The sequence below is a fragment of the Rhinoraja longicauda genome, chromosome 18, assembly GCF_053455715.1.
Source record: "Rhinoraja longicauda isolate Sanriku21f chromosome 18, sRhiLon1.1, whole genome shotgun sequence".
NCBI lineage: Eukaryota > Metazoa > Chordata > Chondrichthyes > Rajiformes > Arhynchobatidae > Rhinoraja > Rhinoraja longicauda.
This window is the reverse complement of record NC_135970.1, coordinates 29,836,733-29,861,018: the sequence shown is the minus strand read 5'-3', so window position 1 is coordinate 29,861,018 and position 24,286 is coordinate 29,836,733. Positions and strand designations below refer to the sequence as shown.

Below are 24,286 nucleotides of genomic sequence, written 5' to 3'. Positions count from 1 at the left end.
CCAGATCCCGAACTCGGACGCTCCCTGTGTGTGGAATTTGCACGTTCGCCATGTGACCGTGTGAGGTTCCTCCCAGTGCTCCGGTTTCCTCCCACGCCCCACGTCCCAAAGAAGTGCGGATTTGTAGGTTAATTGGCCAACGTAACTCACTCCTAGTGTGTAGGGAGTGGATGAGAAAGTGAGATGACATGGAACTAGTGCGAGCGGGCGATTGGCGGACCGCGCGGACCCAGTGGGCCGAAGGGTCTGGTTCCACACTGTATATTTCTTAGAATATTTCTTCATCCCATCCCCAGCTGAGCACAGCTTGTAACAAACAGACTGGCTGCTTTGCCCTAAGGATTGCAAGTGGATCTTTTATTTCAGTTTTGTTTAGAGACACTGAGTGGGAACAGGCCCTTCGGCCCACCGTGTGTGCGCTGACCAGCGATCACCCGTACACTAGCTCGGGAAAATTTGCAACTTACGGAAGCCAATTAACCCACAAACCTGTACGTCTTTGGAGCGTGGGGGAAAACCGGAGCACCCGGAGGAAACCCATGCAGTCACAGGGAGAATGAACAAACTCCGTACAGATATCACCCGTAGTCAGGATCATACCTGGGTCTCCGGCGCTGTAAGGCAGCAACTTTACCGCTGCGCCACTGTGCCGCTCCTGTGCGCTATCCAATTTGTGTAGGAATGCTGTGATCATCATGAATTACTTGTATAATGAAAGACATTTGCCATTTCACCATATCAGTAACTTTTCATCTTGGAAATTTATAAAATTTAACTTTGGACGCAAAACAACACTGAGTGAGTAATACCATATTGCACGTAACACACTTATTTGATCCTAATTCCAACCATGCCCAAACATTACAGTATGTTCCTAGTCAGGGGCAAGCCTGGAACAAACCTCAAACATCTTCACACAATGCAAGACTCAGTACAAATGCTTAACCATATATTGTATTTCTTTGAGTAAAGCGTAAAGTGCAGGGGTAACTCAGCGGGACAGGAAGCAAATCTCGAGGACATGGATAGACGACATTCCGGGTCATTCTCAAGAAGGGTCCCGACCCCAAACGTCACCTATCCATGTCCTCCAGAGATGCAGCCAGCACTTTGTGTTCTGAAAGATTCCAGTGTCGGCAGTTCCATATGTCTCCACATGAGGCAGCACAGAGGCACAGCGGTAGAGTTGCTGCCTCACAGCACCAGAGACCCAGGTTCAATCCCAACTGCAGGTGCTGTCTGTACGGAGTTTGTGCATTCTCCCTGTGACCGCGTGGGTTTTCTCCTGGTGCTGCGGTTGCCTACCACATTCCAAGGGCGTGCAGGTTTTTAGGTTAATTGGCTTCTGTAAATTGTATAATAATAATAATAATAATAATATATTCCTTTATTCGTCCCACACCGGGGAAATTTACAAGCATTTGTCCCGGGTGCGTTGGATAGAACTAGTGTATGGGTGCTTACTGGTCAGTGTGGACTCGGTGGGCCAAAGGACCAAGGTTCATGCTGGTATCTCTAAACTAAACTAAACTAAACTAAACTGATATTTCATTGGTTTATCCCTCACAGTTACAGTAATAGTACATTAAGCCTGCAGTTTACATATAATAGACAATAGACAATAGACAATAGGTGCAGGAGTAGGCCATTCAGCCCTACGAGCCAGCATCGCCATTCAATGCGATCATGGCTGATCACTCTCAATCAGTACCCCGTTCCTGCCTTCTCCCCATACCCCCTCACTCCGCTATCCTTAAGAGCTCTATCCAGCTCTCTCTTGAAAGCATCCAACGAACTGGCCTCCACTGCCTTCTGAGGCAGAGAATTCCACACCTTCACCAGTTTAGTTTAGTTGAGTTTAGTTTATTGTCACGTGTACCGAGGTACAGTGAAAAGCTTTTTCGTTGCGCGCTATCCAGCCTGCGTAAAGACTATTACAGTCGAGTCATCCACAGTGTACGGATGCAGGATAAAGGGAATAATGTTTGGGACCACTTTCGAACATGGGTGTTAAACATATAAATTTAAACTTAGGTGGCTGGTGCTTTTAGTCAAGCCGTTGCCCCATCTGCCCAACCAGCTGTCACACTCGTTTGATTCCAGGGAGGTATGCCATAAGAAATGCAATATGCAATCTTACAAATGTATTTTATAGTTTAGGAGAACAACACGTTAAATCAACTGAAGAGTTTTCTCATCTGAAAAAAAAACGACTGGTGGTAATTCCATGGATCACTTAATAATTTAATGTGGCCTATCTTTATAAATATTCATAGGCATCTGATCATCTCCGTGATTACACGAAGGGATGCTGGTGTACGAAAGTACACATTACAGCCCCCATCTGGCACATGCTCAATGGATGGCTTGGTCTGTCTGTGTGCTGTAAACTATTCGATGCTTCCATAAATTTACTCCATTTAAACTGGACATTTCCCTGGTGCACGTTCATTTTATCAGAGCAGAATTAGGCCATTTGGCCCATCGAGTCTATTCCGCCATTCAATCATGGCTGATCTATCTATCTTTCCCTCTCAACCCTATTCTTCTTGCCTTCTACCCATAACCCCTGACACCCATGCTAATCAAGAATCTATCAATCAATCGCCTTAAAAATACCCATGACTTGGCCTCTCTGAGGCAATGAGTTCCACTGATTCACCACCCTCTGGCGAAAGAAATTCATCCCCATTTCCTTTCTAACGGTACGTCCTTTTATCCTGAGGCTATGGCCCTCCCACTAGTGGTAACATCCTCTCCACATCCACTCTGTCCGCTATGTGAGCTAGTGAGGTCATGTGAGCAATGTAGCCACTGTATGCGCCATGTGGGCCACGGTCAAATCCAGGCCTCTGTGTGAGGCTGAGATCCCAACAATGTGATTCTGAAGACGGGTCTCGACCCGAAACGTCACCCATTCCTTCTCTCCAGAGATGCTGCCTCTCCCGCTGAGTTACTCCAGCATTTTGTGTCTACCTTCGATTTAAACCAGCAACTGCAATTTTTTTTCCTACACATCTTGCAAATTCTCCTCAAGGTATGTCCGCATTGAAGAGGTTCTCCTCCTCTCTTCGACGAGAGTTTAGCAACATGCTCTCTCACTCCTCCCCTTCTGTGAGCCCTACACACTAGTGGCAATCTACAGACCAATTAACCAACAAACCTGCATGTTTAATGTAGTCTTAGTTAAGTTTAGTTTAGAGATACAGCGTGGGAATAAGCTCTTCGGCCCACCGGGTCCACACCGACCTGTTCACAATAGTACTATGTTATCTCACTTTCTTATCCTACATACTAGGGGCAATTTACAGAGACCAATTTACCTACAAACCTGCACGTCTTTGGAATGTAGGAGGGAACCGGAGCACTGGGAGGAAACCCACGCGGTCACAGGAAGAACGTGCAAACTCCATACAGACAGCACCGAACCCAGGTCAGGATCGAACCAGGGTCTCTGGCTCTGAGTCAGCAGCTCTACCTCTGCTCCACTGTGCCACCATCTTTGGGATGTGGGAGGACACCAGTGCACCCAGAGGAACCCCACACAGTCACGAGACAGACACAAATGCTGGAGTACTCAGCAGGTCAGGCAGCATCTCTGGAGAAAAAGGATAGGTGACATTTTGGGTTGAGACCCTTCTTCACACTGAAAGTAGGGGGTGGAGGGTGGGTGAAGAGTTGGAGGCAGGAAAGGACCAGTAGCAATCAGGGCCGGCTACAAATGATAGAAGCAAGGAACTGCAGATGCTAGTTTATACCAAAGATAGACCCAAAGTGCCGGACGAACTCAGCGGGACAAGCACCATCTCTGGAGAAAAAAGGGTGAGGTTTAAGGTCTGAAAAAGAGTCCCAACCTGAAACGTCACAACCCTTTCCCTCAAGAGATGCAGCCTGACCCGCTGAGTTACTCCAGCACTTTGTGTCTATCCAACCGCAGATGACCTCAGGCAGGGTGGTGCCCAGGGAAGGTGTGAAAGGGAAGGCGTGCGTAGAGTGGATGTGAAGAGGATGTTTCCACTAGTGGGAGAGTCTAGGACCAGAGGCCACAGCCTCAGAATAAAAAAGGACGTACCTTTAGAAAAGAGATGAGGAGGAATTTCTTTACTTAGAGGGTGGTGAATCTGTGGAATTCATTGCCACAGACGGCAGTGGAGGCCAAGTGGATATTTTTAAGGCGGAGATTGATAGATTATTGATTATTAAGGGTGTCAGGGGTTATATTGGATTAGGAACATCAGGGGTTATGCTACAGAATAAAAGGATGTACCTTTAGGAAGGAGGAATTTCTTTAGTCAGTGGGTGGTAAATCTGTTTAATTCATTGCCACAGAATGCTGTTGAGGCTGAGTGAATGGATATTTTTAAGGTGGAGATTGACAGTTTCTTGATCAGTACGGGTGTCAGGAGTTACGGGGAGAAGGTCAGAGAATGAGGTTAAGAGGGACGTACAGGTACGTACAGGTATGCAGGTTAATTGGCTGGGTAAATGTAAAAATTGTCCCTAGTGGGTGTAGGATAGTGTTAATGTACGGGGATCGCTGGGCGGCACGGACTTGGTGGGCCGAAAAGGCCTGTTTCCGGCTGTATATATGTGATATGATGATATGATATGATAGATCAGCCATAATTGAATGGTGGAGTAGATTCGATGGGCCGAATGACCTAATTCTGCTCCTATGACTTATAAACGTGAACTTATGATCTCAAGAGACAGACAATGTGGAGAACTGTGGAACTGGGAGGAAGGGGGGTAAGAGAGAAGGGAGGAGGGGAAGGGAAGGGAGTGTAGGTAGAAGTTATTGAAAATGAGAGAATTCAACATTCATTGGGTTGTAAGCTAACCAAGCGAAATATTAGGATAGGCTAACTTGTTGACATTCATTTTTTGGGATCTCCTACAAGGAGATTTCTATAACTCGATAAATAAAAAGAACAGAAGGAAACAACAATCGGGGCGGCACAGCGGTAGAGTTGCTGCCTTACAAACCAGAGATCCAGGTTCGATCCTGACTACGGGTGCTGTCTGTGCGGAGTCTGTACGTTCTCTCTGTGACCTCATAGGTTTTCTCCAGGTGCTTTGATTTCCTGCAACACTCCAAAGACCTACAGGTTTGTAGGTTAATTGGCTTTGGTTAAAAAAAAATTGTATATAGTCCCTAGTCTGTTGGATAGTACTAGTGTATGGGGTGATCACTGCTCAGCATGGACTCAGTGGGCCAGAAGGCCTGTTTCCGCGTTGTATCTCTGAAGTCCAGTGTGTAAAGTAAAGGAGTGGAGCTCCAATGAATCTAGAGATTTATTGCTTTTCACCCCAGAGAGGCAGTACCCTGAGAAAGGAAGGAAATAGAAGTTTAAGTGTCATCAGTAAAAACCAGCAGAACTGATTTAATTATAACAGCCATCAATTAGTACCTCCGCTGATGGCTTTTTGCAATGGATTTCCCCAGTGGCTGACACCAACTGGGCTCTAATTTTCACAGTTATTGTTTTGTATCTTTCTCCTCTCATTTCCTGTTCATAATTTTGTTACACCACAAATCCTGATCCCTCGACAGAAGTAAAATAGCAGGATCTGTGAACCAATCTCAGCTACTTTTCTGGCACATACACTTCCAACGAAAATCTCTCCCTTGCCATTTAAGGCAATGAAACTTCAAAGCAGACCTGCATGCAAATTGTGCCTGTGTGTGTGTGTGTGTGTGTGTGTGTGTGTGTCTGTGTGTGTGTGTGTGTGTGTGTGTGTGTGTGTGTGTGTGTGTGTGTGTGTGTGTGTGTGTGCACGTGTGTGTGCATGTGTGTATGTGTGTTTGTCGTGTGTGTGTGTTATTTTTCTCATGCACATTCCCCCATTATTATTCCCACCACCTACACTTCCATCTGCCTACAATAAATAGATTGAGTTGTTATTTTTAACTCCTCCTGAACTATTTTAATGTAAACAAATGCATCTTTATTTTCAAGATGATACACAGTATTTAATGACTTTCGTGAATATGATCTCTTTCCAAAGAGTAACCACATTCTACTGACATGTTATTTTTGTGGAACACATTACAAATTTATTAGTAAGAGCCACTTATTAATAAATATGTAACCGCCATTCCAAACCTTATTGCAATAAGAAAACACACCCTTCCGTCTTTCATTCCTGCGGTAACTTTAACACCATTGTTATTGTCATTTCGTCTTGAGAGACATTTCCTAGTTATCTTACCACAGTATTGCAGGGGTCACAGGCATTCTTGTGTGTTACCCTGGTGATAGTTGGGTCCTACATTGTTATGTGGCACCGCACTATTACACAATCAGCTGGTAATTCTATCGATCTACCGTTAGATAGGCCCTCGCTGTTTTAAAAGGCTTGTAAATCCAACACAAATCGTGTTACATAAAGAAGTGACCAACTTTCCTTTTTTTTTAGTGTGTGTGTGCGTGTGTGTTCTACATAAGTTCACCCAGTGCTGAATGCTTCAGCCAACATAACCCTAGTTGCCTGGTCCATTGATTTCCTGGTCCAGGGCGTGTCAGACCCAACCTCACAAGACTGTCACTAGGAGCTTCATTGTGTTGTATTCCAAGGACGGATTCTGAAGCCCGCTTCATGTCTCCTCCTGAGAGCATTCCAGTGCCGAGAAGCTGCCCTCCGTTTCCAGTGCCGTTGAGCCGTTTTTCAGGATGCTGTTCAGACCTGCCTGATCTTCCTCATTGGCCTCGTTCTCTTGAGCCCTGAAGGCCAGCAACTCCGCCGCCCCCTCGCCCACCAGCATCACCCCATCCGCCACGTTGGGTGGACATTTGGCCGGGTTGTGGTCGTAGGAGAAGACCTTAAGCCTGGGAAGGTGATCCAAGTCGGGGAAGTCCATGATCTTGTTCTTGTCCATGTCGAGGATTTCGAGGAACTCCATTTTCAGTAGCACCTTGGGGAAATCCTCAAACCTGTTCCCATACAACCAAAGCCCGCGCAGGTTAATGAACTTCACCAGATCCTCGGGTAAAGTCTTTAGCTTGTTATCCCCCATCTGAAGTGATCTCAGACTGGGCATATTAATTAACTGTTTGGGAAACTTCCTGAAGTGGTTGCTCTCGATCCATAGACACCTGAGGTTTTCTAGATTCCTGAACTCCGGTGGGATGGTCATTAATCTATTGCTACCAAGGTAGAGACGAGTCAGGTTCTGCATATTGCAAACTACTTTAGGCACTTCTTCAAATTTGTTATAATCCAGTGCTAAGATCTTTAAGTTGACCAGCTGTTCAAACTCATCGGGAAGTTCCCTCAGCCTGTTGTTGCTGATGTACAGTTTCTCAACGTAGGTAAAGGAGCATATCGGGACCGGGAGTCTTTTAATTTTCTTGTTGCAGGCGTCCAGCATCCTGTCCGCCATTATTTCACTCATGTCGGCCGAAACACAGCTCAGTTCATCCTCCAAGCTGCAAGAAAAGGCAGAAGCAACCTTCTGAAACGCACTCCCCATTTTCATTCTCGGAGGTGAGCCCTCCCTACACAAGATAAAAGAAAAATCAGAATGGAAAATTTATAAGACGTTATCAATAGGCTGACCAGAGTGTTACATCAAAAAAAAAATCATAGCTCACTGTAAGAGAGTCACTGGACAACTGCTGGATGCAGGTTTGTGGATAATATGAAGAGCACACAGCAGACCATTGTAAACTCAAGGACCTTCAGTCCATTTTTAAATTCAAAAGGGTGCAACATTCACCTGTTATAAGTTCATAGGTTTATAAGTTATAGGAGCAGAATTAGGCCATTTGGCCCATCAAGCTTACTCCACCATTCAATTATAGCTGATCTGTCTTTCCCTCTCAACCCCATTCTCCTGCCTTTTCCCCATAACCCCTGACACCCTTACTAATCAAGAACCTGTCAATCTCCGCCCTTAAAACCATCTATTGACTTGGCCTCCACAGCCGTCTTGTGGCAATGGATTCCACAGATTCACCACCCTCTGACAAAAGGAATTCCTCCTCATCTCCTTTCAAAAGGATGTTCCTTTTATTCTGAGGCTGTGCCCTCTGGTCCTAGACTCCCCCACTCGTGGAAACATCCTCTCCACATCCACTCTATCCAAGTCTTTCACTATTCAGTAAGTTTCAATGAGCCCCCACCACCCCCCCCCCCCCCCCAATGATTTGGACAGGCACATGGATGGGAATTTTTTAGAAGGATGCAAAGTGCTAGAGTAACTCAGCTGGTCAGGCAGCATCTCTGGAGAATGTAGATAGGTGATGTTTCCGGTGGGTCGTGGTAGCTTTTACCACCATTTGAATCAAAAGCTCAGAGAGGGAATTAAGTCTCCTTCACCCCTCTCATCAGCCAGGGGTATTTATTTTGGTGGGTTGGGCTTTATCGTGCCCCTCTTCACTTCCAGCTTTCTCCCCCCCCCCCCCCCCCCCCCCACTACAATCAGTCTGAAGAACGATCCCAGCCCAAAACATCACCTATTCACGTTCTCCAAGATGCTGCCTGACTCGTTGAGTTACCCCAGCACTTTGTGTCCTTTTTTTGTAAACAGGTATTTGCAATTCCTTGTTTCTAAGGTTTCGAGGGATGTGGACTAAATGCACGCAGGTGGGACTAGTGTAGGTGGGGCATCATTGCCAACATCGACAGGTTGAGCCAAAGGGCCTCTTTCCATGCTGTATGACTCTAGAACTCTATGGCTCTGACCATTTGCCTATCAAAACCCCCTCAGCTGTTTCCACCTATTAAGCACCAGGCTTTATCCTGCCCCTCCACCCTTCTAGCTTTTACCCTCCATCCCACCATAATCAGTGTGAAGAAGGGTCCTGACCCGAAATATCATCTATCCATGTTTTCCACAGATGCTGTTTGACCCCACTGAGTTACTCCAACACTTTTGTAAACCAGTATCTGCAGTTCCTTAATGTCTCCAGCGAATTCCTATTCAGTTCCAGAGTTTTTGCCTTAACCACTCTATCTTGGAATCCATTTAGCTTTTTGTTTAGGTTTCGTTTTATTATTGTCACATGTACCGGGGTGCAATGAAAAGCTTTGCTTTGCCCGCAATCTGATCAAATCTGATGATACTGAACATAAACACAATCAGGCCAAACTCAAGCACAAACTCAAGTCCGAAGAGGGGTCTTGACCCGAAACGTCACCTGTTCCTTCTCTCCAGAGATGCTGCCTGTACTGCTGAGTTATTCCAGCATTTTGTGTCTATCTCAAATACAATAGTTTTGTGATACAGCATGGAAACAGGCCCTTCTGCCCACAGAGTCCATGTCGACTATCGATGACCCGTTCACACTAATTCTGTTATCCCACTTTCTCTTTCATTCCCTGCACACTCGGGGCAGCTTTACAGAGGGCTAATTAACCGAAAAACCCGCACATCTTGGAAATCAGAGCACCCGGAGGAAACCCACAAGATCACTGGGAAAACGTGTAAATGCCATACTCAGACAGAACCCAAGGTCAGGATCGAACCCGGGTCTCTGGTGCAGTGAGGCAGTGGCGCTACCAGCTGTGCCACTGTACAAGAATGGGGCAAAGAAATTTAAAAGAATAGAATCGATTGGTTCGGCCGATAACAGATCCTCCTCTGGGACCAGCATGCAAAGTCACCACGCTCCACCACTATGTTTGTCACAAGCTGTTTGAAGAATTTCCGAACATCACTCTTGAATTTTCCTTTGCTAGTTTAAACTTTGCCCCGCCCAATTTAGCTGATTTTTTTTTCTTCCAATTTAAGCTTTTATTCTGTATATCACAATATGATCATATCTCGAATGACTGTATTTAGAGTGAAAATATGTTTCCATATAATTACTTTATAATTCCTATCTCCAATAGTAATAATATTTTGTTTTCTTAGGGCCTCCTTCAGCTCAACAGTGTTTTTGTTTGGATCACAGTCAGAAAATATGACACTTTAATGATAAATTCAACTGGATTTATCACCAGGTGTAATTGGATTGAAGCAGTTTGCAATTTAATGATGATCCATCCCAGCTTCGGTTTGAAGAAAGGACCCAATCCGAAAAGTCACCTGTCCATTTTCTTCAGAGATGCTGCCTGGCCCGTTAAGATACTCCAATATTTTTAGTTTAGCTTAGTTCAGTTTATTGTCATGTATACTGAGGTACAGTAAAAAATACTTTTGTCGCACGCTAACCAGTCAGAGGAAAGACAATACATGATTTCAATCATGCCGTCCACCGTGTACAGATACATGATAAAGGGAATAAAATGTTGGTCTATGTTGAGTACAAAATAGCATCTTCAGTTCCCATTTTATTACTAACTTGAGTCCACTGGTTTAAACATGTTATGTAGTGTTTTATTAATTATATTTGGCATCTATTTTCCTTCCCATCTGCAAAGGTTTAGAATTGCTCTCGTTAAATGTTATCTTCCATTCTTCTACACGTTTATATATTTTTTCAATCAATTTTAATACATTTTTTTCTCCGTTGTCGAGTGCCATTGTTGCCAAATAGTTTGATATCAGCTGTAAACTTAATAAATCATGAAGTTATTTCAGAATCCAAGTTATTGTGCATTAATTTGAAACAGTCATTATGATACTGCTCCTGGACACTCTATTTCTATAACACCTCCAACAAGTGCCAGTTGATATAGACCTTTGCATAATTTTAGTTAAGTTCAGTTTAGTTTAGTTTAGGTTAGAAATAACAGGCCCTTTGGCAATAACCTGGAAACAGGCCCTTTGGCCCACCGAGTCCACACTGACCAGTAATCACCCGTAAACTAGTTACATCCTACACACTATGGATCATTTACAGAATCCTATTAACCTACAAACCTGCACATCTTTAGAATATGGGGAGCGCCTGGAGAAAACCCACAGGGAGAACGTACAAACTCCGTACAGACAGCACCTGTAGTCAGGATCGAACCTGGGTCTCTGGCGCTTAATGCAGTAACTCCACCACTGAGCCGCCCCTTAAATATTCCTGAAAGTCCAGAAATATTCCAAATATTTATTTCAAATTTCAAAAAGCCAAAATTCTAAAAAATCCTCAAAATTTGGACCCAAAATGTCTTTTAGTTTTAGCTTTACCACAGGCCTGACAGAAGTCTAGTTCTCATTTAATAAGGAGACTTCCACAGGGTCAGCCAGTGAATACGCTTTGATCCTGTCTGAAGAAGCATCCCGAACCTTAAGACCATGAAACATAGGATGAGAATTAGGCCATTCGGCCCATCATGGCTGAATTATTTTTCCCTCCCAACCCCATTCTCCTGTCTTCTCACGGTAACTTTTGACACCCTTAGTAACCAAGAACCTATTGATCTCCGTTTTAAAAAGACCCAAAACGTCACCTGTCCATGCTGTCCTGAGATGCTGCCTGGCCCATTGAAACACTTTGAAAGCACTTTGTGTCATTCTTGAATACACTGTAATCGTTGTTTATTGCTGTTTACCAGATCACTGTAATATAAATGTAGCTCCTGGCAATTTATTCCATTATTCACAATGAACTGAAGGAAAACTGGTGACCCTTTACTCAGCTACACTTTTGGGACTTGGAATGGTTTGCTTGTTGCTGACTTACTCAATACATGGCTTGATTCTTAACGTCTTACAAATCTTAGAGTCCCCGCTAACCTTCTACACGTGTGCTATAGAAAGCATCTAATCAGGATGCATCACAGCCTGGTGTGGGAACAGCTCCATCCAAAACCACAAGAAATTGCAGAGAGTTGTGAACACAGACCAGACCATCACACAAACCAACCTCCCTTCCACTGTCTCCATCTACACCGTGCTGCCTCGGCAAGGCCACCAGCATAATAAAGGACCAGTCTCACCCTGGTCACCCTCTAATCCCCTCTCCCACCAGGCATGAAGTAAAGAAGTTTGAAAATGCATAACTCCAAATTTAGGGACATTTTTTTCCCAGTTGTTATTGGGCAAATAAACGTTCCTCTCATCAGCCAGAGTGTGGTCCTGGCCTCCTATCTACCTCATTGGAGAACTTTGAACTATCTTTAATCAGATATTTTCAGACGTCAGTATTATATCTTTGAACTAAATGTTGTACCCTTTATCCTTGATCTGTACACTTTGGACGGCTTGATTGTATTCATGTATAGTCCTTTCTTTCACTGGATAGCAAGCAAATAAACGTTTTTCACTGTACCTCGGTACACGTGACAATAATAAATTTAACTAAACTCAATCCCATTGATATTTTCTGTCCAATTAATTTGAAAGTCACCAAATATGCATAAGTGAGTGAAGAATTTAAAACACAATTTACAAGCATCAGGAGGGGGATTTCAGAGAACTTGGACAACAGCGCCAAAGGTAACGCACCAGAAATTTGAGTGTAGTTCCAATACTGGCCAACCTCCAAGAACAATTTAATCAGTGTTATGGATTCTGCAAACTGAGCTCCAATGCAGATTTGGATAATGCTCTGAAAATTATTATTAAACAAAATAGTAAATATTTTAATTGAAATGACGAAAAATAATTCAGCTTATACGTCATTGTAGTTAAGAAAGTTCATGAAGGCCACTTACAATTATTTGAACTTGTTCAATGTTTCAATGGCGCTTTTAGCACCGTGAAATTCTTTTTCTTGCAAACAGTTTAGTAGGGAATTGCTGTATCCCCGATCCACAATCAGCAAGTGTACAGACATATTCTACTGAGCCCACATGCAAGAGGTGCCGTGTTTTGGCACAATTTACAAAGTCCAGCTCCAGTTCTTGTGGTGCCTTTAAACAGTGACCCTAGTTTGTGATTCGTTCAATAGAGTTTAGTTTAGATTAGTTTAATTTAGTTTATTTTATTGTCAAGTGTATCGAGGTACAGTGAAAGGCTATAGTTGCGTGCTAAGCAGTCGGTGGAAAGACAGTACATGATCACAATCGACCCATCCACAGTGTACAGACACATGATAAAGGGAATAACATGAAAAACGTTTAGCAAAAACATAGAAACCTAGAAAATAGGTGCAGGAGGAGGCCATTCAGCCCTTCGAGCCAGCACCGCCATTCATTGTGATCATGGCTGACCATCCACAATCAATAACCCGAGCCTGCCTTCTCCCTATATCCCTTGATTCCACTAGCCCCTAGAGCTCTATCTAACTAGTGCAAGATAAAGTCCAGTGAGGTCCGATCAAAGATGGCCTAGAGCAGTGCTTCCTAAACTGGTGAATGGTTCACCCAAGGGTGAATGAAACTAGTGATGTATGAAGGGTGAATGACTTAATATATATAAAATTATACACAAGGGAGAATAAGACGAAAATTACCATAAAACCATAAGAAAATGTAGTTGAGGGTGAGTGAAATTTTGTGATAAAGACTCAAGGGTGAATGAGTTTAAGAAGCACTGGCCTAGAGTCTCCAATGAGGTAGATAGCAGTTCAGGACTGCTCTCTGGTTGTGGTAGGATGGTTCAGTTGCCTGATAACAGCTGGGAAGAAACTGTCCCTGAATCTGGAGGTGTACGTTTTCACACTTCTATGCCTTTTCACATCCTCTCCATCTCCACACTATAAGAACCCCTCCACGTCTTATGTCTTTTATCAATTTCCCTCTCGCACTTTTAAATTCCACCAAATACAAGCCAATGCAACCGTGCTCATAAGGCAACCTGCTCATTCCAGGTATTAACCTAATTCTCTCAAATACATTAATATCTAACTTATGTTTATGTTTTATGTATCTCCCTTAAATAAGGAAACTACTATGGTACTCTGTGTTGGTAGTAATACAAAAAATTACAACTTGAGTTACTTACAGAAAATAGACTGGACAATCAGATTAAAACTAGACTGGGATCTTCCCTTCAATATACCAAAGAATATATTGAATCCTATGTTTTAAAACTAATTCAGAATACCACCTATTGGTACTGACCCATAGATTTTGGGGATACGTAATCAAAGTGTGGATATTGGTGTGATAAAATAGAAAACCTTTTAATTTTGACAGCATGAGGCCGGCACAGTGGCGCAGTTAGAGTTGCTGTCTTACAGTGCCAGATACCCGGGTTTGATCTTGACTACGGATGCAGTCTGTACGGAGTTTGTACGTTCTCTTTGTGACCGCATGGGTTTTCACCGGATGCTCTGATTTCTTCCCACACTCCAAAGACGTGCAGATTTGTAGGTTAATTGGCTTTGGTAGAATTGTAAATTGTCCCTAGTGTGTAGGATAGTGCTAGTGTACGGGGTGATCGGTGGGTGGCATGGACTCAGTGGGCTGAAGGGCCTGTTTGCATGCGGCATATCTCTAAAGTCTCCTTCATCTCTGACGAGCTGGTTGATATAGTCATAAGTGAATTTAAACTTTAGACTTTACTCTAGACTTTAGAGATGCAGCTTGGAAGCAGACCCTTTGGCGTGATGAGCAGGAATTTCTTTAGTCAGAGGGTGGTGAATCTGTAGAATTCATTGCCACAGACGGCTGTGGAAGCTAAGTCAATGAATATTTTTATAGCGGAGACTGACACATTCTTGATCAGTAAGGGTGTCAGGGGTTACGGGCCAAAGGCAGGTGAATGGTGTGAGGTGGGAGAGATAGATCAGCCATAATTGAATGGCGGAGTGGACACGATGGGTCAAATGGCCTAATTCTGCTCCTAGAACTCAACTTATGAACATGAGTTTACGGACAGAGAGATGGAATAAGGTGAGATTATGGATCAATTTTGCACCTTGATGAAAATTGCAAAAAAAGCTAAAAAGCCCAAATGGAGACGAAAATGTAGAGCATTTTGCTGCCTCCACTAAAGATGTCGTAATGAGGTAAAGTGAAATTGCAATTGATTACCTGCACAACAATAACAGTCTCCCTGGTGCCATTTAATTCTGCATCAGCTAACAACACTCGATGTGCATTGAGTACAGATGAAATAATAGACAGTATTACCGAGACTACAATGTTAAAAAATACGACACAGACTTCCACGCCATCACTAGCTCAATTAAACGAGCTCTAAATTTGGGAGAACACATCCAGAATTTTCATGACTGCAGAAATAGGGTGGTAGAGGGAGGGTGTTGTCAGAAATGTAGAAAATTATAAGGAAGATGAGTAAGTTATAATCTATTTAGCCCTAAAACTTACACACTGGGGAATATGATGGGGAGCCTAAGGATCATAAGGTCATGTGATAGGAGTAGAATTAGGCCATTCGGCCCATCAACTTTACTCCATCATTCAATCATGGCTGATCTATCTCTCCCTCCTAAACCCATTCTCCTGCCTTCTCACCATAACCTCTGACACCTGTACTAATCAAAAATCTCTCTATCTCTGCCTTAAAAATATCCACTGACTTGGCCTCCAAAGCCTTTTGGAGGGCTTGTATACAAAAACAGAGATGTAATGCTGATGCTCTATAAGGTGCTGGTAAGGCCGCATTTGGAATATTGTGAGCAATTCTGGGCACCATATCTGAGGACGGGTGTGCTGGCTCTGGAGAGGGTCCAGAGGAGGTTTACAAGAATGATTCCAGGAATGAGTAGGTTAACCTATGATGAGCGTTTGTGGGCACTGGGCCTGTACTCACTGGACTTTAGACTGGGCAATCAGATTAAAACTACACTGGGATCTTCCCTTCAATACATCAAAAAATATATTGAATGCTATGTTTTAAAAATAAATCAGAATACCACCTATTGGTACTGACCCATAGATTTTGGGGATACATAATCAAAGTGTGGATATTGGTGTGATAATATAGAAAGCCTTTTAATTTTGACAGCATGAGGCCGGCACAATGACGCAGTTAGAGTTGCTGCCTTAGAGTGCCAGATACCGGGTTCGATCTTGACTACAGGTGCTGGCTGTACGGGGTTTGTACGTTCCCCCTGTGACCACATGGGTTTTCACCGGATGCTCTGTTTTTTTCCCACACTCCAAAGACACGCAGGTTTGTAGGTTAATTGGCTTCGGTAGAATTGTAAATTGTCCCTAATGTGTAGGATAGTGCTAGTGTACGGGGTGATCGGTGGTTGGCATGGATTCGGTGGGCTGAAGGGCCTGTTTGCATGCGGCATATCTCTAAAGTCTCCTTCATCTCTGACGAGCTGGTTGATATAGTCATAAGTGAATTTAAACTTTAGACTTTACTTTAGACTTTAGAGATGCAGCGTGGAAGCTGGCGTGACGAGGAGGAATTTAATAAGGCAGAGGGTGGTGAATTTGTGGAATTCATTGCCACAGTCGGCTGTGGAGACCAAGTCAATGAATATTTTTCAAGCGGAGATTGACAGATTCTTGATTAGTAGAGGTGTCAGGGGTTACGGGGTGAAGGCAGGAGAATGGAGTTGAAGAGGGAAAGATAGATCTGCCGTGATTGAATGGCGGAGTAGACTTGATGGTCCGAATGGCCTAATTCTACTCCAATGTCTTCTGACCTTATGACCTTATGAGCACAAGTAGTTTAGTGAAACTACTGCTAATTACTGCTAAAGCCACTCCTCATAGTTCAAGAATCAAGAGTGTTTTATTGCCAAATGTCCCCATACAGAACAACAGAATTGTTGATTTCAAGCATTTCAGATACGATTAATAAGGGTGTCAAGGGCTTTGGGGAGAAGGCAGGAGATCAGAAAGATAGAGCAGCCATGATTGAAAGACAGAGTAGGCTTGATGGGCAGAATGGGCCACTCCTGTTTATGAACTCATAAATTCTTACAATGAAGTTCAAACCTGTGCAGGAAGGAACTGCAGATGCTGGTTTACACCAAAGATAGACACAAAATGCTGGCTGGAGTAACTTAGCGGGTCAGACAGCATCTCTGGAGAAAATGAATAGGTAATGTTTAGGGTCGAGACCCTTCTTCAGACTGACAGTCAGGAGAGGGAAAGTAGAGGTATTGTGTGTGTGTTTGCGTGTGTGTGTGTTTGTGTGTGTGTGTGTGTGTGTGTTTGTGTGTGTGTGTGTGTGTGTGTGTGTGTGTGTGTGTGTGTGTGTGTGTGTGCGTGTGTGTGTGTGTGTTTGTGTGTGTGTGTGCATGTGTGTGTGGTGTCTATATATATATAGACAAAAACACACACATATATGTATATGTGTGTGTGTGTGGGGGTTTTGTGTAAATATATATATTTATATAGACACACACATATATATATATATAGATATATTTGTGTGTGTGTGTGCGTGTGTGTGTGTGTGTGGTGTCTATATATATAGAGATAAAAACACACACATATATGTATGTGTCTGTGTGTGTGTGTGTGTGTGTGTGTGTGTGTGTGTGTGTGTGTGTGTGTGTGTGTGTGTGTGTGTGTTTGTGTATATATATATTTATATAGACACACACACATATATATATAGATATATTTGTGTGAGTGTGTGGGTGTGTATGTACATATCCAAGATGGCACCCAAGCCAGGCGACTGTTTGTGTACTGGTCATAGAAATGGACCTGCAATCAGGCATTACAACTAAACTAATAACATCCACTCTTGCAGTGAAATTTTTCAATTTATTACGTCTTTGAGTCCTCCAAGTGAAAGTACCAGAATGTGGAGATAGATCTGTGCACTTCAACTAATGCCTGCTGGGGACTGGATAAAATTAACTGTATTCAATTTGGAAGACATGAAAATAAATTACAAAGAAAATTTAATGAAAATAAGACTGGGATTGGGCCCAGGTGGCTGTGTGGGTTTGTATATTTTCTGAGCCCTGTAAGTTTGATCATAGTGAAAGATTCTTCCCTTTGTTAATCTTAAATGTTCTTTGTGATATGAATTTATTATTAATCGGCCCCAGAAAACGGACTTTTGTTAAGAAATGGGAATGTCACGTTAATGCAAGGGTGGCAACAGTCTCAAGATAATGTTAAGCCCTGTTTAAAGAGGAGCCACAAAAGAGCTGTAAGGAGTTTGTACGTTCTCCCTGTGACCTGTGTGAGTTTTCTCAGAGATCTTCGGTTTCCTCCCACACTCCAAAGATGTACAGGTTTGTAGGTTAATTGGCTTGGTATAAAGTAAATTGTCCCTTGTGTGTGTAGGATAGTGTTAATGTGCAGGGATCACTGGTCAGTGTGGACCCGGTGGGCCGAAGGGCCTGTTTCCGCACTGTATCTCTAAACTAAACCAAACTAAAGAGCTCTCCTACACTCAAAAATATCAGGTATTCACAGTTATTTTGTTCTTCTAATTGATACGGCTCACACAATCCCTTGGATTTGCACATGTTTACATGGATAGGAAATGTTTAGAGGGATACGGACCAAACGCAAGCATATGGAACTAGCTTAGACGAGGTAAATTGGTCGGCATGTTCGAGTTGGCACAAGGGCCTTTTCCATGCTGAATGACTACGTCTCCGTTTACTTTTGTAACATTCTCTGCCAAAACCTGAGTATATAAAGCTCCATGAATCCTTCAGCCTTTTATTTCTCATTTATACAATCCAAGTTTGTCCAACCTCTTCTTGTAGCTAATACCCCATTCCTTCTCTCCTGAGATGCTGCCTGACCTGTTGAGTTACTCCAGCATTTTGTGAATAAATACCTTTGATTTGTACCAGCATCTGCAGTTATTTTCTTACGCCACCTAATATTGGCATCATTCTGGTAAATACTTCTAATACTCAATGCCCCGACCAGTGAAGGCAAGCAGAACATAGGCCTTTGTTATTATTCTAACTGGGTTCTTGCCATCTGCATTAAATAAGTGACAAAAGGAATCTGATTGTTCATTGTCTTCAGAGTGAGGCCTGATTTAATTCTAGATTTTTATTCTAGAGATTCAGCATGGAAACAGGACCTTCGGCTCACAGAGTCCACGTCAACCATTGATCCCCGTACACTATTTCTATGTTATCCCTATGCACTAGGGGCCATTTACAGAAGCAAATTAACCTACAAACTTGCACGTCTTTGAAATGTGGGAGGAAATTGTAGCACACAGAGAAAACCCACACAGTCACAGGAGAACATAGAAACTCCATACAGACAGCACCCATAGTCAGGATCGAACCTGGGTCTCTGGTACTGTGAGGCATCCATTGTCCTGCTGTACCACTGTGCTGCTCACATGGACAATACACAAAGGTGAAAAAAACAGAGTGTTCTATGTTCACAATGCTTCCCATATTGTAAAAACATGCTCATAAAATTGCTCTACTTCAGTCTGCATCAACAAGGCCACCAGCGTAATCGAGGATGAGTCTCACCCTGATCACTCCCTCTTCTCTCCTCTCTCATCAGGCAAGAGGTACAGAAGTGTGAAAACGCACACCTCCAGATTCAGGGACAGTTTCTTTCCAGCTGTCGCCAGGCAACTGAACCACCCTGTCAACAACTAGAGAGCGGTCCTGAGTTACTACCAAGCTCATTGGAAGCTCTCAGCCTATCTTCAATCAGACTTTACTGGGCTTTATCTTGCACTATACGTTTTCCCCTTTATCCTGCATCCGTGCACTGTGGACATCTCAATTGTAATCGTGAATAGAAAGAAACTGCAGATCCTGGTTTAAACCAAAGGCCGACACAATGTGCTGGAGAAACTCAGCGGGTCAGGCAGCATCTCTGGAAAAAAGGGATGACGTTTCAGATCGGATCTCTTCTTCACACCCTGTTGAGTTTAGTTTGGTTTTGGTCACGCGGTGGAAGTTTATTGTCACATGTACCAAGGTACAGTGAAAAGCTTTTGTTGCGTGATCATGTACGGTCTTTCCACTGACTGAATAGCGCGCAACAAAAAGCTTTTCACTGTACCTCGGTACACGTGACAATAAACTAAACCAAAACTGAAGGAAAATCTTTGGAAATTTCATCCATAATTGACAACCTTCCAGATAAGTGGAAGTGATATACCAGAATTTCAGCAGAGTTGTCATCTGTTATTAGTTAGGTTTCTTAAACAGAACAAATCACTATCCCAATAAAACCAGATATCAGAACTTGCAGGCACAAGGTCTCTCAGCCACTGCTTCCTGTGAGTATTTTCTCAACTTCAATGTAATAAGCATATGGTGTTAGTATTGGCTCAGTGATGGGACAGTTTGTTCTGAATCAGGTGATGAATTTGAGTTCCACTCCAGAAACTTGAATATATAATCAAGATTCAGACTCCGTTGTGAAGCTGTAGCTATCTTTCAGACAAGCCGCAATATTTCAATGTCTCCCACACATATATCTAATAAGGGCAGCACAGTGGCACAGTGGTAGATCTGTTGCCTCACAGCGCCAGAGACCCGGGTTCAATCCTGACCACCGGTGCTGCCTGTACAGAGTGACCATGTGGGTTTTGTCCAGGTGCTCTGGTTTCTTCCCACATTCGAAAGATGTACAGGTTTGTAGGTTAATTAGCTTCGGTAAAATTGTAAATCGTCCTTACTGTGTAGGATAGTGTAGTGTACAGGGTGATTGCTGGTAGGCACAGATTTGATGAGCCTTTTTCTGCACTGTATCTCAAAAGCCGAAATTTAATAGACCAGTTTGGGTCCAGAGGAGGTTTATGAGAATGATCCCAGGGATGATTGGGTTAGCATATGATGAGTGTTTGACAGCACTAGTCCTGTACTCGCTGAAGTTTAGAAGGATGAGGGGGGGTGGGGGGAATCTTATTGCAACCTACCGAGTAATGAAAGGCCTAGATAGAGTGGATGTAGAGAGGGTGTTCTCATTAGTGCGAGAGTCTAGAATCAGAGGGCACAGCCTCAGAATAAAAGGACATAGCTTTAGAATAGAGATGAGGAGGAATTTCTTTAGACAGAGGGCAGTGAACCTGTGGAATTGATTGCCACAGGCAGTGGTGGAGGCCGTCATTGGGTACTTTTAAAGCAGAGATTGATGTGTTTGATTAGTAAAGGTGTCAAAGGTCATGGGGAGAATGGGATTGAGGGGGAAAAATAGATCAGCCATGATCGAATGGCAGAGCAGACTCCATGGGCTGAATGACTTAATACTGTTCCTTTGTCTTATAAACTTATGAAATTATTCGAAGAAAGGTAAAATCAATCTTTCTGGCCAAGATCTATTCTTTGCAAAACATCACTACTACACAAATGCTGTTCATTATCGCACCATGTGATCTTTCTATGAACTTTTCAATATCATAAAGTCATGAAGGGCATTTATTTATATGTCGATAATTTCTTCCTTTCTGTACCCAGAGTGTCATATATTATTATGCTCAGAAACATTACAGAAATGTCTCCCATACAAAGAACTGAATTGAATTATAGTGGGTTTTCTAAAATCAGAGGAAAAGTTCATGTTTGACATGTATGTAGTCCCTTTGGGCCCCTTTCAGAACGTCTTTAGTTCCCCATTGCAGTCAATACTCACAGTCTACTGCACGCTACATTCGTTCATAGTGTCATAGAGTCATGAGTTTATGAGTTCAGTTTACGAATTCAATTTATTGTCACATGCACAGAGGCACAGTGAAAAGCTTTTTAGGCTAGCCAGTCAGCGGAAAGACAATACACGATTACAGGCACATGATAGGGGGAATAATGTGAATAACGTTTAGTGCAAGATAAAGCTAGTAAAGTCAGATGAAACATAGTCCGATGTTCTCCAATGAGGTTGGTAGTAGTTCAGGACTGCTCTCTAGTTGTGGAAGGATGGTTTAGTTGCCTGATAACGGCTGGGAAGAAGCTGTCCCTGTATCTGGAGGTGTGCTTTTTTACACTTCTATACCTTTTGCCCGATGGGAGAGGTGAAGATGGAGTGGCTAGGCAGCGTGAGGTATAAATAGAGTCAATGGAAGGGAGGTTGGTTTGTGCGATAAAGTCATAAAATGTAGAAACAGGCCCTTCGGTCCAACTTGCCCATGCCAACCAACATGCCCCATCTACACTAGTCCTGCCTGCCTGCATTTGGCCCATAACCCTCTAAATCTATCCTATCCATGTACCTCTCCAAATGTTTCTTAAACGTTGCGATAGTACCTGCCTCAACTACCACCTCTAGTTGTCTCTCATGTTCCCATCAAGATCATGAGAGGAATATTCTAGGGTAAATGCACAGTTTTTTTACCCAGAGTAGGGGAATCAAGAACTAGAGGACATGGATTTAAGGTGAGAAGGGAAAGATTTAATTGGGGACTTGAGGGGCAAATTTTTCACTCTGAGGTTGGTGGGTATATGGAACAAGCTGCCAGAGGAGATAGTTGAGGCAGGTAACATAACAACATTTAAAAGACATTGGACCTTTCACCATCTGGCGCAGCGCTTCAATGTCGGGAGCCCCGACCGCCCCGATGTGGCAACTCCAACAGCATGACCGCGGGAGAAGACGGCAGGGGAAGAGAAAAGACACTCTGGCCTTCCATCACAGTGAGGAGGTGACTGGAGGAGACTCACTGTGATGGATGTTTCTTTTGTTTGGTGTTGGTTTATGATTGTATGTGTTATTGCATATTCTTATTGCTTATTCTTATTGGTCTTATTGTTGAACTGCGGGTCATTTTTCATTTCACTGCACATTTATGTGTATGTGACAAATAGATTGACTATTGACTATTGACTATTGACAGGTACATGGGTAGGAAAGGTTTAGAGGGAAATGGGCCAAATGCAGGCAGGTGGGACTAGTGTAGATGAGGAAAGTTGGGCTGAAGATCATATTTCCATGTTGTATGACTCTATATGAGATAACGTAGACTGATGATTCTGTGCAGCACTGGGGAAGTACTGCAATGCCAGATATGCATTCATTTTTGCCCTAACTGGACACAAGCAATTGCATTATTCACAAAATGCTGGAGTAACTCAGCAGGTCAGGCAGCAGCTCGGGAGAGAAGGAATGGGTGACGTTTCGGGTCGAGACCCTTCTTCAGACTGATGTCAGGGGAGCGGGACAAAGGAAGGATATAGGTGGAGACAGGAAGATAGAGGGAGATCTGGGAAGGAGGAGGGGAAGGGAGGGACAGAGGAGCTATCTAAAGTTGGAGAAGTCGACGTTCATACCACCAGGCTGCAAACTGCCCAGGCGAAATATGAGGTGCTGCTCCTCCAACTTCCGGCGGGCCTCACTATGGCACTGGAGGAGGCCCATGACAGAAAGTAATTGCATTACTTGTCCTTCATTATAATCGTGGAATTACAATTCTCGAAGACTTGTCATCACAGAACAAGTGGTTCTAATCATAGAAGACCAGCAGAGTTCTTGCTAGTCCCTTGATCATTGTCTATCCTTTAACACATATGAATAAAAAGTGATTATTTTATTATTACCTATAAATGTGAGTGTTTCTCTAATGTAAATCAGGTGCTCCACCCTTTATACCACAAAGGTAGTTACGCCTCAAAAGTACTTTAAGGCTGTGTAGACAATAGACAATAGGTGCAGGAGGAGGCCATTCGGCCCTTTGAGCCAGCACCGCCATTCAACGTGATCATGGCTGATCATTCTCCATCAGTACCCCGTTCCTGCCTTCTCCCCATACCCCCTGACTCCGCTATCCTTAAGAGCTCTATCTAGCTCTCTCTTGAATGCATTCAGAGAATTGGCCTCCACTGCCTTCTGAGGCAGAGAATTCCACAGATTCACAACTCTCTGACTGAAAAAGTTTTTCCTCATCTCAGTTCTAAATGGCCTACCCCTTATTCTTAAACTGTGGCCCCTTGTTCTGGACTCCCCCAACATTGGGAACATGTTTCCTGCCTCTAACGTGTCCAACCCCTTAATAATCTTATACGTTTCGATAAGATCTCCTCTCATCCTTCTAAATTCCAGTGTATACAAGCCTAGTCGCTCCAGTCTTTCAACATACGACAGTCCCGCCATTCCGGGAATTTACCTAGTAAACCTACACTGCACGCCCTCAATAGCAAGAATATCCTTCCTCAAATTTGGCCGTTATATCACTTTAGGCTGGATTCCGTTATTTGAACTTGGTTAAATCTATGCTGCTGTTAATCCCACTCCATCATTTATCTCATTTTGCTTGAGGGAGAAAACATGTTTTTTTCTTTTCCCAGCTGAGAATCTGAATTTTACATGAATTATCCCCTGGCAGGGTTGTCAAATGTCATCTTTCCAGCTTGGAGCTCCTGGATGGTGGTGCAAATGTATCAGTCATCCCAGTGAGGGATAACGCTCTTTCAAGAGACAAGCTGCATTTTTCTGTAGGGTGGAACACTTGTTCCATTATAAACATCACAGACAGATGTTTCCCAGAACTTCACAATGCAACGTTTTTGAATGTTTAATCAAGAGACATGTTTTAATGGTGTGGGGGGAAAAAAAAAGATGGGCTTAGAATTAAAAAGGGGCACCACATTTTTGGGGGTGGATAACGGGTAGGAAGATGGATTAAATAATGCACCGTGTTTAC

General features: G+C 43.3%; 1 protein-coding gene across 4 annotated transcripts in view; it reads right to left on the bottom strand.

Annotated features, from left to right (window-relative positions):
* Window positions 1–5,704: 5,704 nt before the first annotated feature.
* lrrc10b (leucine rich repeat containing 10B) overlaps window positions 5,705–24,286 on the bottom strand; it is a 21,445-nt gene continuing 2,863 nt past the window's right edge. For 2 of the 4 annotated variants that reach the window (XM_078415421.1, XM_078415420.1), the window contains exon 2: window positions 5,705–7,499. In XM_078415421.1, coding sequence (XP_078271547.1) covers window positions 6,599–7,480 — 882 coding nt within the window. In that variant the 5' untranslated portion in view covers window positions 7,481–7,499 and the 3' untranslated portion in view covers window positions 5,705–6,598. The remainder of the gene's footprint in view (window positions 7,500–24,286) is intronic. The other 2 variants (XM_078415419.1, XM_078415422.1) reach the window with 2 other exon arrangements.